Genomic DNA, 18,512 nt, shown 5'->3' with positions numbered 1-18,512 from the left:
GCGGGAGAGGGGAGAGGGGAGAGGGGGAGCGGGAGAGCACCCAATCCCCCCCACACACACACACACACACACACACACTGCTCAGATGCTGTCGCGTGAACACAGTCATGCAAACACACATTATTACCCTGTTTTGTCTTCACTAATTGCTCTCATTAGCCTGCAAGTCAGGGCTGGTGCTGCAGACACTCAAATGCTGTTGTGGTCACAGTGAAGCATTATGGGAAGCTGATACTTAACACTGTTAAAGGCACTGTTGTTATAATAATAATAATAATAATAATAATAATTTATGTGTTTATGACCCTGAATTTACATTATTTTATGGAATTACTAGAAGTTTTACTGAAGTGTAAAACAACATATAAAATTAATATATGAATGAATGATGAATGAGCTTCATTGCCAAGTATGTTTACGCGTACAAGGAATTCGTCTTGGTGACAGAAACTTCCACTGTGTGTGTGTGTGTGTGTGTGTGTGTGTATATATATATATATATATACACACACACAGTACTGTGCAAAAGTCTTAGGCACTTAGATGTTTCACAAAAAATATTTGTTTCAGATGATTATTTAATGTCTTCTGCATTAGTGTCATTGGGAAAGAGCATATTCTACATTTCCAAGCATTGCTTCTGCAAAAAGTTACAGTATTACAGACACACACAGACAGACAGACAGACAGACACACACACACACACACACACAGTCTGAGCCAAACCCGCCACGACCCCGCTCTGAACAAGTGGTTGTTGACGATGGATGGGTACTATGTAGGAAGTTTATTAATTAAGAGCATTATTTTTGGAAGCATTCTCACTTTACACACACACACACATATTAAGATTAATGAACAATCAGGGATGCTGCCTTTGCACCCAGAAGACACCATGTCACGTCCTGCCGTAGTACCTTCAGCAAGGCGTTTACCCCGGATTGGTACAGTAAAAATTACTCAGCCTATCAATGGGTATGAATGGGTAAAGTACTATAAGTACCTTCACACTGTAAGTCTCTTTGGACAAAAGCATCTGCTAAATTAATAAATGCAAATTAGCTGTATCCACACACACTCCGCTGCACCTTCGCATGGTGAGGTGGGTGGTGGGCAGGAGGGGTGTAATGGGCTGTCGGTCAAGTTCATGTTCCACAAAACATGGTTGAATGAGCTGTGCAGGAAGTGGACTATTGGGTAACAGGGCGTGTGTGTGTGTGTGTGTGTGTGTGTGTGTGTGTGTGTGTGTGTGCAGCTCTTAGTGATGGAAATATTCCACTGTAATAATCGTTACTCAGTGATACAGTCCAATGTTTCTGGATAACTTATTCCTAGAAAACGATGACCGTGTGCCCGCAGACACCCTCTAATCGAACACGATCCACGGTAATTTAAAGGCCGCAATAAAATCCCGAAACGGGACCGCGTTTGGGTCCCAGTTGGTGGGAACGCGAGCGCAATCATGTCCATCAGCACCAGAACCAGCAGAACTGTCAACCCTTATCGTTCCTGGCTCTTGGAACGAGCAAAGACGGAGGAGGGCACCGAGCCCATGGTTAATGCGGTCATTTGCGGTCACTGCAAGTGGAGACCGTGTGGCATTAAAAGCTGAATCCAGGGAAAGCAAAGCAGTTTGAGACCATTTTGCACGCTAAGCAGTGTACCACGGTACAGAGCACCACAGTACAAAGGAATCATTCATCCATCTGCAACAGTCCAGAATGTATTCTAGAGCCAAAGGCAGAGTACAGCCTGGATGGTATGACAGTCCATTGCAGGGAAATCACACAAACGCACGCACACACGCTAATGGGAATCAAACTAAAACCGCAAAGTGATGTAATTATGTGTTCTGTGGCTATCCTGCCCCCAGTCGAGCAAAAACCTACACAGTACTTTCGTAATGGGATTAAGAACTCGAGTCGGCGCTGTTTGGCACCCGGTGTAGTGGCACCACGGCGTGTGGACAGGACTCGTCCCGCAAAGCTGACAAGCGTGAAATGGGGTCTCTTCATTGGAGGCCAGTAACCTGTCGACACACATGCTCTTGCCTGCGGGGTCATCGAGCTTCTGCGCTTAGCGGCACAGTGGCACGGAGGAGGGGACCCTGCCATCATACCGCAAAGTTGAGCAAATGTGTATTTGTGTGAAGAAAACCAGACGCTTCACCAAACTTGAATAAACACTCTGGATGGATCTCTGGACTTGTGTTGCGTCTGGTAGTACCCGGTTGCTGCAGACACCCACCGAGTCCCGGGGGTCACGCAGTTTCCAGGGCTAAGAGTTCATTCCCTGACGCATACTGCTCCATGACAGAGGACCCACACGCCAGATGTGAGGATGTGCGAGGATCCGGGTGACAGAAAAATCCAGAAGCACAATCACTCCGGGAACGACGGAGAACAAGCAGCTCTGACCCAGGGTTGGAAATGGACACTGGCTCATGTGTGAGTCCACCACGAGCGAGGAGACGTGTGACAGCGGGTCCGGCCCAGCGGAGGCTCAATCAGCTCTCGGTGGAAGGAGATGAGCCCAGAACCACCGGAGTCCAGTCCAGCAGAGGAAGCCCAAACTGAGGGGAGACGAGACGAAGGAACCTACAGGTTTTTGGGTCTCAGAGAAGCTTCTGTAGCTCCCAGGCCTGCAGGTTATTGGCTACATTCGTGAGATCGACCCCCCCAGCCCGGCTTGGGTTCTCCGAGTGCGACGATAAGTCTGACAACTGACCTGCTACCCTACAAAAGGAAGAGGGACACTCTGTGCTACCGAGTCACAGGCTCAGATCGATCATCTTCAGCCACTTCCTCCACTCGACCTGTTTCCACGTCCGCATCACCTGATTCAGGAACGGATCTCCTTAAACACAGCCCGTGCTGGGAGGGGCCCGAAGCCTTTCGGTCTTCCTCACCGCCTCCTCGAACCCTGTACCTCCGGGATTCAGGTGGCAGACGCTCGTTGAAACCAAAACAAGTGCGGTTGAGCGCAATAAAAACCCGGTAAAAAAAATTTAAGTAGCTGCTAATAACAGCTTACAGACAGGATCCGAGGGACCTGCAAACCCCTGGGGCAACAGGTCTCTTCTGCTGGCACGCTCCTGAATCCCCCCACCCTGCCCCCGCCCCAGATGAAACTGTCAAACACAGCGGGGAATTCTTCACCGCAGGGGCAAACTGTTGCAGTTGCACGCACCCTCCCCAACGGTGCCAATCCATACTTACGAATTCGAACCCTCTTTATACGTGGGGGGAGGGGGCACATGCCAGATGCTAGGAAACGGTGCTTGCAGAACTCTGGATGTACATACTTCTGACTCCAGCGGCCCGAGTACTAAGTACTCAGTGGAATTAGATCGCTGTGCTACTTCACACTCAACAGACATGAACCTGAGACTGAGCTCCAACAACTGGGCTCGGTAGGCGTGGTGGCTGTAAGAAACACGGTACCTTTAGCTCGTACCCTTGGCTCTAATGGAGGGTGTTCTGATGGAGAGAGTTGCGTGAGGGATGGGATTCTCTACTGGGTGCAGCTCTTCAGTGGAGGGGCTCTCCAATAGATGTTGGGATTCTGCAATGGATGGAGTTCTCTGCTGGACGGTGTTCTCTGACTTGGGGGGGGGGTTCTATCCCTGGACCTTCCGAATGGAGGTGGGGGCTCTATGAATGGTCCTCGTTGGGAGCTGGGGGTCAGTGCATGTTTACAGGCAGTAGGTGGCAATGTGGCTCTTGTGCTGGTAAAGAGGCAACTGGGACAAGTGAGAGACGAGAAGGTACTTCACAGGTTAAGGACGGGTAATAAGAGGTAATGAACAACGCTGCGCTACAAACCGATCCAGCAACGACGACTCGTGGCCTCTTTGACGGTCGGTGTGAATTCTGAGTACTTTTCCAAGGACTGAAGACGACCTGTTGACGTTGATCGGTGGCTTTCCTCGCCACACTGACACCAGAGCAGTGCACCGACCCACCGGACGCCTCGAGGTCATTTGGGAGCACGTTTGCTTAGGAGTGAATGCGTTGCGTCCCTCATCGCACTGATGCCAGTCCACCGCAACAACAGGGCCTGCACTGAAGTGTAGAAGAGCCTGCAAGGAGCCGGCGGTGGTCGCCTGGCACGGCGACGTCTCCTTTGTACAAGTTTGTTTATGGAAAGATAAACATCCATCTTCATTCCCCCCCACCTGGCAGGAGACAAAACAAAGCGTTGAGTAGGACAAAAATCAAAAGCAGGGCTTCAAAAAAGAGCAGCTCCTCCTCGTGAGCGCGTCTCCTAGCGGAGAGACGGGTCGAACGCGCACGCGGTCCATCTGCCCGGGATGCCGACGCAACGATTGGAGTCGATCCGACCGCACGGCTGCCGGCCAAACGAAGCTCGTCCGCTCAGCTTTGGTCTTTGGCCTAATCCGGCGGACATCGCTCATCCCCGTCCACATGCCTGCTTCCAGATGAGCTCTGCGAAACTCCGTTAACCCCTTAGCTACCAGCGCTATCATAGTCATCGGGGCTCCCTTGTTCACCTCCAGTACCGTGGTGTCTTACCGTCCCTTTCCCCACTTTGCAGGTGCACATGGATCAAACTAAGAAGGTGCAAACAAACTGAAATCCATTTGTACAGATGGGCGACAGTGTGTTTACGCCCCCAGCATAAGTAAACATCCAACCGCAGCGGGAGAGACCGCTTCCCCGGGGAAGGTGGATTAACCCCTGGAGCCGCATCTGCGCTGCGAGACTCCAACCCATCATCTGCTCTACGAGGCCCTGGCTTTCCCAAATGTGTCCCAGCTGTCCCGGCTCAGAACCAGGTCGGAACGCACAAATACCGCAGGCTGATGGGTGAAATCACCTACGGTCGACAGGACCACGTCGACTGCGTTCTAACAGTACCTTCTATTTAAACAGGCCGCAGCAAACTCGGCAACACGGAGTCGTTATTTTCCGTTGAGTAACGGAAAAGAAAAAGGAGGGAAAAAAAGCACCGCGGCTTGGTTTCTAGAAAACACAAGGCAGATTTACAGGCGCTGGGGGTCGTGGGGTCATCTCGTTGGATGCTTCCTTCGAGTGCTCCTTTCTTCCTCCTTCTTCTTTCTCCGAGGGACCCCGGCGAGTCGTGCCCCTCCCCCGCTGCATTCCCCACAACCCCGTTCTTGTTTATTCAGAGGTGTCTTTATAAATAGGGGCTCCGAGTGCTGAATGAGCTCCCTGGCTCCGCTCCGCACACCGCTTGCGCTCCACAGTCCGGGGGAGTTGGCGCGGTGCGGCTCAGCTCGGCTCGGCTCGGCGCGGCTCGGCGCTTCTATCCTCCTGGCAGCCAGCGCTAATGAAGATGGCAGCCAAGGCTGGAATAAACAGGGTTTATAACTCCTGTGCGCTCGCGCCGTCTTCAACACTTGAAAGGAGGAACGCTGGAAGGAGCTTAAGCAGTTAAGCTGTTAAAGGCTGCGCATATTATGGAGATTAAAGGATTTCTTGAAGGAAATGGCCCTTGTTTGTTAAAGGCCTGCGCTGATTTCACTTTAAATATCCCCAGCAGTGTAAACAAGTCGGGTTCTTCGGGATGCCGAGTGTTTCTGGGGCCGCAGACAAAGAGGAGCAGCTCCACGTCGCGGCGACGAGCCCTCGCGGCGGCCGCATGTCCCACGAACCCGTTTTTGTTTCCGTCGCTCGCGTGTGTGCGTGTTTGCCATTCACGATTAACCGCGTGACACCCTGACCCCCCACTCCTGGCAACCCTGTGTTTTGGCTGGGGGGGGGGGGTGTGTCTTCCTGTCTTCCCGTCAGTCTCGTACATGTTTCCGAGGATAACTTATGGAGCGTATCGACGGATTGCTTTTAGGGGGCCTCCCTAACCCCCCTCCCTTGTTTCCCACCACCTCTGATGCCCCCATTTTCAGTCTCCCATCATCCAGTGGGCCTCCACGCTGTAATCTCCCAGCATCCCTTTCTCCGAGTCCGTGGAGCACCCCCCATCCCGTGGCAGTGCGGACATGTATTTTATATCCACATTTTGATTCACTGTGGTACATTACTTTAGCGGCTAATGCATCTGACACTTAGGAATGCGGTGCACATAAAGAGGCAAATAAAAGGCTCGACCGGTAGGTCTAATCTAATGCAAATAGTGGCCGTCCCCGCCTCCCAGCATGCCTTGCTCCCAGCACCCCTGCTCTTTCGCTCACCCCACACAGATTCACACGCTAAGCCTGGGCGGCCATTGTCTGCCCTCATTGGTATTCCACCATCTCCAGATAAAGGCAAAAATAGTGGAGGAACGAGAGGAAGAAAAAGGCCAGAAAGAGAGAGAAAAGCAAGGAAAAGGGGGCTGGTGTTCCACGGAGGGGGTGACACCATATGCCTGATATTACAGAGAGCAGCTCCTTCCAGAAGCTTCTGGGCAGAGTTGCGGCGGACTCAACCTTCTGAAAAATCATATCGAGTGTCGCTCCAATTTCAGCTGAAAGAACAATAACAAACTGGCTGTCAGTTGAGGCGTGCGATTCGTTCCCTAACGGGCCTCAGAATGGCTCCTCTTCAGAATCGGAACTTTTCCCTACATTTAGCGGAATCGGCCAAGCTGTTGAAACGAGTGCTACAGGCAACAACGGCAACGCGCAACCTTCCTCGACTTTTAGCCGGCACACTGCAGCCAAGCGGGGAAAGACGGTCCGCAGGGGCGTGTCCTGGGACCTGTCCTCAGGTGTGGACTGAGAAAAGAGGATCCGGGGTGGATTTGCGGTGACAGAAGTGGGATTTGGGTGGAACGGGGTCACAGCCGAGACTTGTGGGTGCATTGCACCACGAGAGCTGAGGTACCTGGGTAAGCTTTGGCTGAGAACCTACAGACAGTCCCAGGTACCTGGAGAGCAGAGCATGTGGGATGAAGGCACCACCAGCAGAAACCTAGAGCAGCATCATGCTGTGAGGCCCAAACCTGGGGACTTTCTGAGCCCAACTCGACTCAGCCGTACGGCAGCACAAAGAAGGAGTTGAACCAGAGTGAGGAAAACAAAACTCGCTGCAGTGAAATAAAGGGTGCGGCATGAGTGCGCTGAAAAGAGTCGCGCCGCAGCGCAACGCCACTCGAACCGCAGTTTACCCGTGTGACTGCGGATGTGGACACGCAGGGTTCCGTTGCTGGCAAACTTCTGGCCACAATAAGGACAGATCTTCTCCTTCTCGCCCGTGTGAGTCTGTCGGGAGAGAACAGAGTTTTATAAATTAAAGTCCTTCTTTTACCATGTTCTCATGGCAACAAGTCCAGTAGAGTGTCCCCATCCTGCTCGGCAACACACGCTGCAATGTTCCACAACCTTTTCCCAAGTATTACATATAATATATAGGGATACAGACACGTATAGTGATATATACATCCTGATCCAGTGTATCATATCAATTTATATGTAACGTATAACTGTGTATCCCATCAAATAACGTACAATGTTTTTTCTGAACCGCTTATCGCATACGGGGTCACGGGGACCAGAACCTACCCGGCAACACAGGGCGTAAGGCCGGAGGGGGAGGGGGCACACCCAGGACGGGACGCCAAGGCACCCCAAGCGGGACTCGAACCCCAGACCCACCGGAGACCAGGACCCGGTCCAACCCACTGCGCCACTGCGCCCACCATAATGTACAATCTATAACATTAAATTATATACAACATATAACTACACTTATTCACTTAGCTGACGCTTTTCTCCAAAGTGACTTACAATTTACCCAGTTATACAGCTGGGTAATTTTACCAGAGCAACTCAGGGTAAGTACCTTGGTCAAGGGTACCACAGCTGAAGGTGAGATTCAGACCAGTGACCTGCAGCTGTAACCACTACGAGCTGTCCTGAGCTAACTCTGTATTATATGAAATTATATACAACGCGTAACTATGTATCACATTAAATTATATAAAATATATAACTTTGTTCCACATCCTGATACAGAGTATCATATTAAATGATATATAACACAGTGTAGGGAGCTTCAATCTATATGTTGTCTGATAATTCAGACTGGAACATTTTGCTCAGATTTCCACAAAATCACTGTTAGACAATGTTGCAGTGAGTACAACCAACCAAGGGCGACAATTCATTGTCCACATTTCCAAGTATCAAATAGTGTTCCATCAGTACGAACATTACAGATCACTCTAATATAATGAAATGTTTGGAAAAGATCTACAGCCAGCTCTAGATGTGCTGATGTTTCTACAAGAATGGAGATTCGAGCCGTTCAATCAATGGTATTTTCTAGAACGCTATGTGGAAGTGAAAGGTGGACACTGAAGAAGCAGAACATTAGAAAGGAGGACTCTTACGCTGTGGTACTGGAGGAGGTTTTTAAGGACACCGTGAACTTTTTGATCAAATGAAACCAGAACGTTCATCGTAAACACAAATGATGAGCTGGAGGTTATCATACTTTGGGCACGTCGTGAGAAGATTGGATTCTCTTGAAAAGATGCGATGTTGGAAAAGTTGGAGAACAAAGAGGAAGACGATGAGGAGTAGCCAGATGGATGGACTCAGTCAGAGTAACACTGAGGACACAAGTTGAGGACAGAACCTTCTGCAGGAACTCTACGTATACGGTCAAGAAGAGTCGACCTCAACTAGAGGTGCTCTAATGTCCCCTGTTCGGTGCAGTACAACCGAACGCCAAGCTTTGACTGCGAACAGAAAGGTCAGATCACCCTGCCATTTCAAAAGCCGTACGTTAAAATGAACCGTGGAGAACGCAGAGAGACCAGAAAAGCACGAAGATGTACGGGAGCCGCAACCGTGGTGCAATGGAGCCGGAAATGAGTTCAGCATTTTAAATGACATCCATATGCAACTCGGGAGCTCTGCAGGGGTTACCCTACGGTCTTGGCGAAACTCAGCCATTGGCTGGAAATGAGCGATTCTGCATGTAAACGAGCTTCTCGTTCACAGTCGTCGCATCGGCAGTCAAAGGTCCGGAGAGCTCGGCGAACCTCCTCTTGAACCCCATTTACACAACCGGTGGATTGCAGGCTGTATGGAAGTCGACGCAAAGGCCGCAGCGTGGAGAACAAGCAGGAACCGACGAGACACACAGGTGGGACGCGGACAGCGAACGATAAATCCAGACACGCTCCCAGAAGAGGAAAATGGAGCATAATAATCGTATTTTATGATACTGCTACTTTCAGAGGCACATTTTCCCCCGTCCCGCAACGATTTCCCCAGATCGGTCACAGAGAGCGCAGCCGAAGGCCACAAGGTGGTATTTTAGCAATTTGTTTAGTGCTGTGCCAAGATTCAGTTCCAACCGAGTCCAAAATGACGCCAAACAGCTGCTCACTTTGGCCTCTGAGCTACACTGGGGCCGTTGCTTTAAACCAACTGCCGCTGAAGGAAAAGGAAAATTGTGAGCGATTTTTGACGGATCTTTCTGGAAACACCTCAGCGAGCGCAATCCTACTGTGGTGTGGTGACATGTTACTGAGTGCCACAAATAACACTGTAAAAACAGCTGTTCACATCATTCGGAGACACTTTTCTTCAAGGCGACTAACATTGTTCATTCGTACACGGAGCCAATTTCACACACACACTGTCTGAACTGCTTGTCCCATATGGGGTTGCGGGGAGCCAGAGCCTAACCCGGCAGCACAGGATGAAGGGCTGGAGGGGACACACCTAGGACAGGACGCCAGTCCATCACAAGGCACCCCAAGCAGGACTTGAACCCCAGACCCACCGGAGAGCAGGACCCAGTCCAACCTGCTGCGCCACCACGCCCCCCCCCCCATGAGCCAGTTTCAGTGATTCACCAATTTAAACAGCAGAGCAATTTTTACTTTCTCAATGCAGGGTAGGTACCTTGCTCTAGGGTACAACAAGAGTTACATGTCAGAACTCTACAGCTGGGTAATTTTACTGGAGCAATTTCAGGGTAAGGACTTTGCTCAGAGGTACTACAGGCGGAGACACGATTCGAACCTGCGACCTCTGGGGCCAGAAGAAAGAGCTCTAAGCACTACACTACTAGCTGTTCACCTGTGAGCTGAACCAGTGGAGAAGATGCCAAAGAAGAACACAGAATTAATGCGGTGTCACAGGAGGGGCAGTTCCGTCGAACCCTTGAAACGATGCACTGCTCTGCTACAGACCCGACAGAGTGACTATAAATAGGGTGAAAATACGAACCTCTCAAAGTCACCGGAGATGAACGCTTCTGCAGAAAAACTGTACATGTCTCATATTTAAAGGGATTTTACCGCATTAGTACCGATCCAGAGTAACTGCTTGGAAAACACTGTTACGGACCATCAAATGAAGCTTCGCGTGCGTTCAGAGAAAGTGCCGCGGTTCTTTTCCGTTCGCTGCTCGGCTGCGCCGCGGCTCTGCTCGCGCCCACCTTCTTGTGGCTCTTCAGGACGGACGGGGTCACGAAGGCCTTCTCGCACAAGTCGCACTTGTACTTCTTGTGGCCGTCGTGCACCACCTGGATGTGGACGTTGAGCGTGTCCTTGCGCTTAAAGGTGGCGTCGCACTGGTCGCACTTAAAGGTCCTCTCGCCTGAGAAACAACAGAGAGTAAACCGCTGCTCTTCTCTCGCGTTCCCCTCTCCTTTCCGCACTTTAACCCCTTTGCCTGTACGATAGGTCTTCACAGAACAATACAAAAATAACTTGAATGTTTATCGCTACACATCATAATTTCAGAGAAATTCACAACAACTTAAATGCCGTTTCCAGTTGTGTTACACCTGCTCTGTTCCCCTTCTGGAATTTCTCTCACAATTTTCCTTCGACAGCAGGTTCACAAGGTAAACTTGTGTGAGTTCTGCATTTATTGGGATTATTTTACCCGTTACTAGACTGGCTTTACTTCCCTTAGCTGTCATGCAGTCTTAAACCTGCACAACATGAAACCGAAACATTCCTGTAAATATCTTGTGATGAAGAAACAAAGTTATGAGTTTGTCGTCTATTCGCACTGACAATGGGATACTATAGAGAATCCCTAAGTGAGAATATTTGTACACTTGGACTCCCTCTACCACCTGCAGTGTCTACTTTCCAAGTGAGGATGTTTTTATGTCCTTCTTTACCCATTTGGGTTTTTCACTCTGAAGATCTCAACGTCCAGCTCCAGAAAGAGCAGGTAGATAGTGCGTAACGCAAGGCTGATCTCATGGACCTCCTCCACAGCTCTAAGTGGAAGGTCACCCACAAAGACCCCATGCAGAACTCGACAGCTGGCAGTGTGAGTAAAAAGTAGCAAGTTACCATCTATTTCATGACATTAAAACAGTTTCTGGCACTTTCTAAGACATGGGGACACGATGTTCCCTCTGTGTCCTTCTCAGCGCGATATCCATCTGGGACTTGAAGCAAAAGTACAGGGTAACGAACCCATCTCCTACCAGCTGTCTCTGTTTGACTGCACATTAGATCCTACCCAGAGTAGACAGCAGACCAGTCATGACCTTTGTCCTCAGTGGGTCATGTGCATCGGGGCCCTTTCTCTATCCTTACACATCCATTTCTAAACTTGTTTTACCACCTCAGTCTCACTGTTACCATGGAGCTGTTCCTGATGGCACTCAAAAGGGATCCTCTCACTGGAAGGGACTGGTAATGCCTTGAGAGCCTCATAATCTCTGTGAGATCAGTGTAGACTTCACCTTCTGAAGAGCAATTGTTCTCCAGAGGAGCAATTTCTCCTACAAAACATCCACAACGCCTTCTCCAACCTTCTCTCAAAGACCAAAGCAAAATGAACGCGTGAACTCTCACACACACACACACTCTGCACTCACTGTTGTGGATGAGCAGGTGTCTCTGCAGGGAGAATGGCGTGCGGAACAGGGCCTTGCACTCCTCACATTGGAAGGGTCTCTCTTCCGAGTGGGTCTGCGAAGGGGGAGCAAACAGAGCATTGTGGGAAAGGGCTGCTCCAGCACCACACTGGCCATCGCTGGTGTCCATCCACCCGCTCCACCCTGCCTAGAGAGCACCGGCAGAGCAGAATGTGGCCAGAGAACATGTGGGGCCGAGCTGGAGCTGGAGCTGGAAGCGGAACTAGAGCAGTGGGTGGCCCCTCTCGCCCTCCTGCCCCTCCTCCTTTCATCTTTCCGATCCATCAGCCCAAGCAGCTCCAATTAGCGGGTTTGAGATAACGGGATTGCGTCGTTTCGTTTATCGCACCGCCGCCAGACTAACAGCACCCCGCTTACACCTGGCTTTTAATACCCACCTAACGCCCTCAGTGTGCGTCTCGCAGGGGGCGCAGGTCAGGGGTTGGCCCACGTCAAGGGGGAGCAACTGCTCTGTGCTGGCTGGAGGGATGCCAGGCTGGGGCACTGGCAGTACTATCTTTCTCAGGGTTGGGTTTCTCCACCACGGCCCCCGCTGCGTCTGTCTAACAACCCCCAGAACGAGCCCGCGGAGGTCCGAGAAGCACGGTTTCATGTTTTACCCCTCTCGCTCCTGCCCGGAATCGCAAACCTGGCTCCACAGCAGGACCCACAGTCTTTGAGACGCGGGAATCGGGCGTGCGCTAAGTACCTACATATTTAAACATTTAAAGACTTCAATAAAAGTGTTAAGTCTTCAAGATGTAGGCAACTGATACTCGGCTGAGCACCAGACAGGAAAGGGCCTCTTGCGTGTTGGCGACGACCGTGCAGCCGCTCCGTTTGGCCTGGGACCGATAAAATATGGCTCACTTTTTGAGATCCTTCCAGAAGCTGGCAGCGGGAGACGAGTCAGAGTGTGCGTAGATGTGGTGTTCGATGGCAATGGACTGAGGGAGAACTGGCGGATCATTAACTAATCTTTGCTTGCGTGTGTGCGCGTGCGTGTCAGAGAAGCCGTGATAATTTATTCATGGAAAAACACAGTCATCCACAATAAGCCAACATTACATCATGGAGGCTGTAAATTAAATCACGTCAATGATGTTTTTATTAATTTTTCTTCACAAATGAACATGTGTTCCTGCAGTCCCTCGGGGTACGAACTGGCAGCGCGTTAAACAGGGAAGAACTGGTGCGTTTTCAAGAACCCGCCGAGGAATAGTTTCTGATCCCATTTGTACAAACCATGGTGGCGACACCCACCGAGAGCTAGACCGCAGTCCAAGGGTTACAAATCTTTGACGATGGCACCCGCTGGGAAACGAACCATGGTCCAAGAGCATGACATGTACCCCGGTAAAGTCAAACTGATTCAGACTGTCAATCCAAGCTGCACATCATGACTGGAGTCTTCCCCGAACTACTCCTTTGCATCCTTCGATGGAATCGATGCCAAAAACTCCACCCGACTTTGCCCCGCCTTCACCTGCTGTGTACTACGCCTCCCCCAACTGGCCCCACATCCACCTGCCTCGCCACACCCATCCAACTGGCCCCACCCACAACTCTCCCATAAGGCTCACCCCATTGGCTCTGCCTCTCCATGTCTTGCCACACCCATCCCTCTTCCCTACCTTCTTATGATTCTTGTAGACGTTTCTGTGTGCAAACTCCTTCCCACAGAGCTTGCACTTGTAGGGCTTGTCCTCGCTGTGGATGATCTTGTGTGCAGTCACCTGGTCCAGGCGTTTGAAGGAGCGACTGCAGACTTCGCAGGTGTACGGGCGTTTCTCTAGCCAGGGTCAGAAAGGTCAAGGTGACAGAGAGACATGAATCAGACACAGACATGAAACCGGGAGTAAAAAGACTCGTGCTAAGAAGCTCCTCCATAGGAAAGGTGGCAGAAAGAAGCACAGCGGGGTTCTCGCTATCCTACCTGAATGGGTGATCATATGCCGCTTGAGTTGGTTGGTGGAGATGAACTTTTTATCACACGCAGGGCAGTCGAAGACCTCGTGAACCTGGGAAAGGGACACACAGCAACAAACGACGCATCTATCATCTCTACAACAGCCCGACATATTAAAACAATCAATATGCAATCACTTTAAGGAAATGAACAAGGTCGAGCTGTCCCTGGAGAAGAGCTTATCAGAATTTGTGTTCAAATGCAAATCTCACCATTTCAATAATCTTCACTGCCACTTTTTTGGGTCCAATATGATTCTGCATCGTTTGACAGCTGTGCCTTGTTGGCCAGGACAGCGGCTTTATGCAAATGAAACAGAACTTTGAAGAGTTCCAGTAATTCCGCGAGCCATCCCGCGAATGCCAACCACGAGCGGATATCCCGACTTGGCCATCCTTCCCCTCGGTCTTACAAGCGCGCCTCCGCCTGCAGTCCGGATAACATTGACAGGCCGTAATGAAAAGACCTCTGCTTATTAAGTGCTCTGCCATGGGCCTTCGCCTGGGAGAAAAGCCTCGTTTGCTGGCAGAGCAAAGCGCATTAAGGGGGCTCAGGGTGTGAGGAGGAGGGGCTTCTGAGGAGCAGCAGATCCGCTCATGAAAAGCGGAAATGGGAAAGTAATTAAACTTATGGCTTTGATAGCTGCTCAATGCCGTCCTGCTCTTTCGCCCTCACCATCCCGATTCCGTCATCGCATTGCTGCTGCTTTAATTTAAACTGTGTGCTGGAGGGGTGCAGATATGTGCAAGGATAAAGTCCAACGTTAATAAAAAGAGACATCAGGAAAGCCAAGCGAAGGCTTCACGTTCTTACGGCACACCAGGTGAGTCCGATCAGGGCTCGTTTGAATTGGTCTTTTACGGTCAGAGAGATGAAGAGACGCGACTGTCATGGTGCCAAATCAGATTAGCCCTCTGAAGTGACAGCGTTCGATGCACATGCTCTTGGAGACTCGGAAAATAAAGGAGGAAACGCATCCCATTATTAGAACAGTCTGCTGGTCATTAGCGGCGCTGATTCCCGCTTGGAGATGAAGGGTTTAGGAAGCGAGACCTGATGAGTGCAATAATCACCCACTGACAGAGGTCAGGGCAGAGTGCCGGCCCCATAAGCGCCGGGACCTCGTTCCAGAACCCTCAGTGGAACGTAGGCATTCGCTTAAGCACGCCACACATGCTTTCGACATATCTGATTCTGAAATAACTGTGCCCCATTTTGACCACGGACGGCCCCTGCCACCCCCCCAGATCTTCCACCGAGAGAGCTGAGGCACGAAGAGCCCTGAGCCGGGAGCGGGTTCCGGAAGCTACCTGCCATTTGCCCGCTCTACACATTCGTCTTCCTTGCCCATTAACGTCGTTTTAATGGGTTGGTCCCCATTATTGCGGCACTTTGTCTCAGTCAGTTTTGTGAATTGATGTCGTTGGTGGCAAATTGAATTTCCACGATAGACGAACACCCCACTGTGCAGGTAATGGATCTCAGCGTGGGGACACAAATTACCTTAACCCGATCAGGGTGGGAAGGCCGTTAATCCACCGCTGGGATTTTTCCGTTGCAACAAACAAGCTGCAATTGATCTGTAAACTCGGATGAAGACGTTCTTTGAATCCACTTTTTGAAATGATTTTTACCTGTGACTGCACCGAACTGTCACTGGACGCACGAATGGTGATACCGAGGTTACTGTACTTTGGACACATCATGAGAAGACTGCATTGTCCTGAAAAGATAGCGATGAAGGGGAAGGTTGGAGCATTGGAGCCAATCCACCATCGCACTGCAGAAAACAAACAGCTGAAGACCTGCAGTCGTGCAGCTGAAGTGGCCATACCAGTACATGACAAACGGGTGTGTCAAGGAGAGTCTGAAGCAGAAGAGAGACCTTCCTGAGGATAGGAACATCTGTGGATTCATGCTACGTTTCATGCTTTGGTTTGCTGTCATCCAAAGGCTGGGTCTTCCCAACAGCATGTGTAGCCAATTCTCTGTTCCCGTGTAGACCTCTCCATAACCACGCAGACTTGGCCGGCTGCACCACACAGTATAGTCGAGGACTATGGGCTTGGACCTGTGAGCAGGTAGACTGCAGCTTTAATCCCATGGGGCCCCTGTGGAAAATTCTCAAATTCAGAGGGAGAGGTTCGGGTCGGCAGGCTGTGACTCGTCTTGTTTAAACCTGCCGGCTTTCCAAACCAATCGGAGCCAAGAACCCGGAGGACGTCTCCTTCAATCCCATGATGCTCTGCGCATTATGAAAGCAGCGTCTGGAGTTTCCGACAGCAGGAAATCAGAGAGCTGGGCTCTCGCGCTGAGTCAGGCTAAAGCTGGAGCACTGATCGACAACATCAGGCAGAGTAGGGGTTAAACCCTGAACCCATGACCTCAAGCCCGCTTGAAAGAAATATTGTAAATTCAGTATAATTAAAGTACTGCAATACCAGCACAAAAAGTGCAAGCCGTGTACAGTAAGTCACTCGGACCAGTAGAGTGAGCAAAGGCCTTAATGTGAGCGCTGAGCTTGATGATGAATCACGCCACGGACCGCCTTCGCTCGCTCCTCACCATGTGCCCCGTGCAACAGCAGCAGCCAGGCCGCTCTGCGGGTCGCAGACTCCCGACGCCACCGCTGCAGAGGGCTTACCGTCGCGTCCCAGGGAGGGCTTCGGTTTCACAGGAAGCTTTGTGAGGTCCAGGAGGACATGCTCGCGAAACCGAACACCCCGCCCAGCGGGAGCACGGCGCACGGACGGAAAATGTGACGACGGCGACAAATCCTGTCTTTACAGTCGCAAAGACCCCCCGCTCCACGGTTAAAATTCTCAGCCCTTGGGGGACAACACTCTCATTTTCCGCTGGAGCTGAAGCTCTTCCTACCTTCTCAGTTAACCTTGACCCCTACCTGCCTACCAGAGTGAGTATTTACCTACCCCTGAGCTCCCTTTAGAGTTGCTCATGCTACCCTTTATGGGATTAGCCACGTTTCCCTTCTGGAGGTTAAACTCATCCTCAGATCGCAGATCTAAATCCTGTGTATTAATGCCGAACCTCTAGTCTGCAGTGATGGTCTTCCTCTTGCTCTCCCGTGGGGACCTCGCTAATGGATGGTTAATGAATAATTCATGGAACGAAAATGACTCGCAGAGAAGATACCTGTGCAATAAAATTAGAGGGAACACACTATGTGAGCTGAGCTGATGCGAGTGAGGGAGAAAGACCAGGAGGGGACAAAGACGAATATGGAGGACTGAAGGCTGACCACTGACCGACCGCTGACCTTTCTGTGCTCCTGCAGGTTGGCTGAAGAAGAGCACTTCTTGCTGCAGATGGTGCACATCAGCTTTCTACGGGAGCTCCCTGGGAAGAGAGAAGACCCAGAGTGAGTACTGCAAGTGCCAGCAGGGAGTGACAAATGCACAAGCTCCACCCATTCCACAAGAGTGACGGGATTGGTTGAACCCAGTGTGGGGATCCACCACAACAGGACAAGTTGGGCCCACTTAGCCACCTGGACTCTTCCACGGTTGCAAGCTGATGAGCTGCTTGTTTGGTTCCATCTCGTGGTCTGGAAAACTGGACTTGTCTCCGTTGGCAGAAGGGTGCCTTGGCTGAACCTCCTCAAAACGAGGCTTCCAAACATCTCGCCGCACTGCGGTGGATCGCTGAGGAGACGCGGCACCGAGCGAGTCACGCACCCTTGTGTTCAACTCACACAAACACGTGCTCCCGCTGTTCCAAACAAAAAGGCACAAAACCCTAAGAGTTTCATGATTTGCGCAAAACAAGCCTCAAGAATAATAACAGATTATTTTTTAATAAGGACTATAAATAAAAATTTACAGTCTCAGAGTAAACCCAGTGATGATGTGTTGGGAAAAGCCTCGCGGACGGGAGAACGCGGCCGAGCCCGTGCCCGGCTGCCACCGCGGAGCTGTGTTCCAACGGCAGGCCACGTATTTGGCGGGTATTTGTATTTGGCGGCCAGGGAGCAATGCCCAGGTGCCGACTTCCACGGACGCGGTCGGGACGACGGACGACGGAAGACGGACGACAGGCGCTGGGCTCTAGCCCTGCCTCCACTCATCGCTCACCCATCTGGGGGCAGGACGCCTTGGACTCGACCAGCTCTCGATTAGTTATTCAGCTGAGGTCAGAGGTCAATGGCCAGACCAACTTCCCTAACTGGTAACCTTGTTAGAAAGTGACAGATATTCTAATTCAGTGTACCGCAATGCCCCTTTGTCTTACTGCACATTTATTACGAACCAAAGTGCTCTCAGCTGCCTTCCGACCTCATGGCTGCATTAGGACAGGGGATGCGTGCCACTCTCTTCATATAGGGTCGAGCTGGGGTCACGATGAGAGCAATGGTGGACTGGGGTGAGAGCAAGGTCAAGCTAAGGTTGAGCTGCGGTCGGAGGGCGCTGCCTAGACAGCCTTGTGTCAAGTTGCGTTAGAGACCAAACCTGACCAGTGTTTGGTGCTGAGCATCATGGGAACAAACCCCATATTACTCTGTCCGCTCCCCCAAGGTGCTCCTTTGTGCTCTATGATTTATTTACTGCTAAAAATAAAGTAACCTGAATCGTTCACCAGGCTATTCATCTCCCAGTCTTCTGTAACTAGTTAACTACTTACTTAACTCAGGTGTCAATTATGTTTAGGATAATTTATGATAAAATAGGAGCAAAATCTATTGTATTGGTATCTTTTTTGTC

At 50.8% G+C, this 18,512-nt stretch overlaps 1 protein-coding gene across 3 annotated transcripts in view; it reads right to left on the bottom strand.

The window, feature by feature from the left end:
- The window catches only part of prdm5 (PR domain containing 5), a 37,369-nt gene that overhangs the window by 6,499 nt on the left and 12,358 nt on the right, over nucleotides 1-18,512 (bottom strand). The window contains exons 7-13 of one of the 3 annotated variants that reach the window (XM_018733151.2): nucleotides 17,303-17,523; nucleotides 17,072-17,151; nucleotides 13,762-13,846; nucleotides 13,460-13,617; nucleotides 11,787-11,880; nucleotides 10,289-10,540; nucleotides 7,090-7,183 (exon numbers count right to left, since the gene is read on the bottom strand). In XM_018733151.2, coding sequence (XP_018588667.1) covers nucleotides 7,090-7,183; nucleotides 10,289-10,540; nucleotides 11,787-11,880; nucleotides 13,460-13,617; nucleotides 13,762-13,846; nucleotides 17,072-17,151; nucleotides 17,303-17,523 — 984 coding nt within the window. The remainder of the gene's footprint in view (nucleotides 1-7,089; nucleotides 7,184-10,288; nucleotides 10,541-11,786; nucleotides 11,881-13,459; nucleotides 13,618-13,761; nucleotides 13,847-17,071; nucleotides 17,152-17,302; nucleotides 17,524-18,512) is intronic. The other 2 variants (XM_018733148.2, XM_018733149.2) reach the window with 2 other exon arrangements.

This window comes from Scleropages formosus, chromosome 9 (genome assembly GCF_900964775.1).
Source record: "Scleropages formosus chromosome 9, fSclFor1.1, whole genome shotgun sequence".
In the NCBI taxonomy this organism is placed as follows: Eukaryota; Metazoa; Chordata; class Actinopteri; order Osteoglossiformes; family Osteoglossidae; genus Scleropages; species Scleropages formosus.
This window is presented reverse-complemented; position numbering and strand designations above follow the sequence as displayed.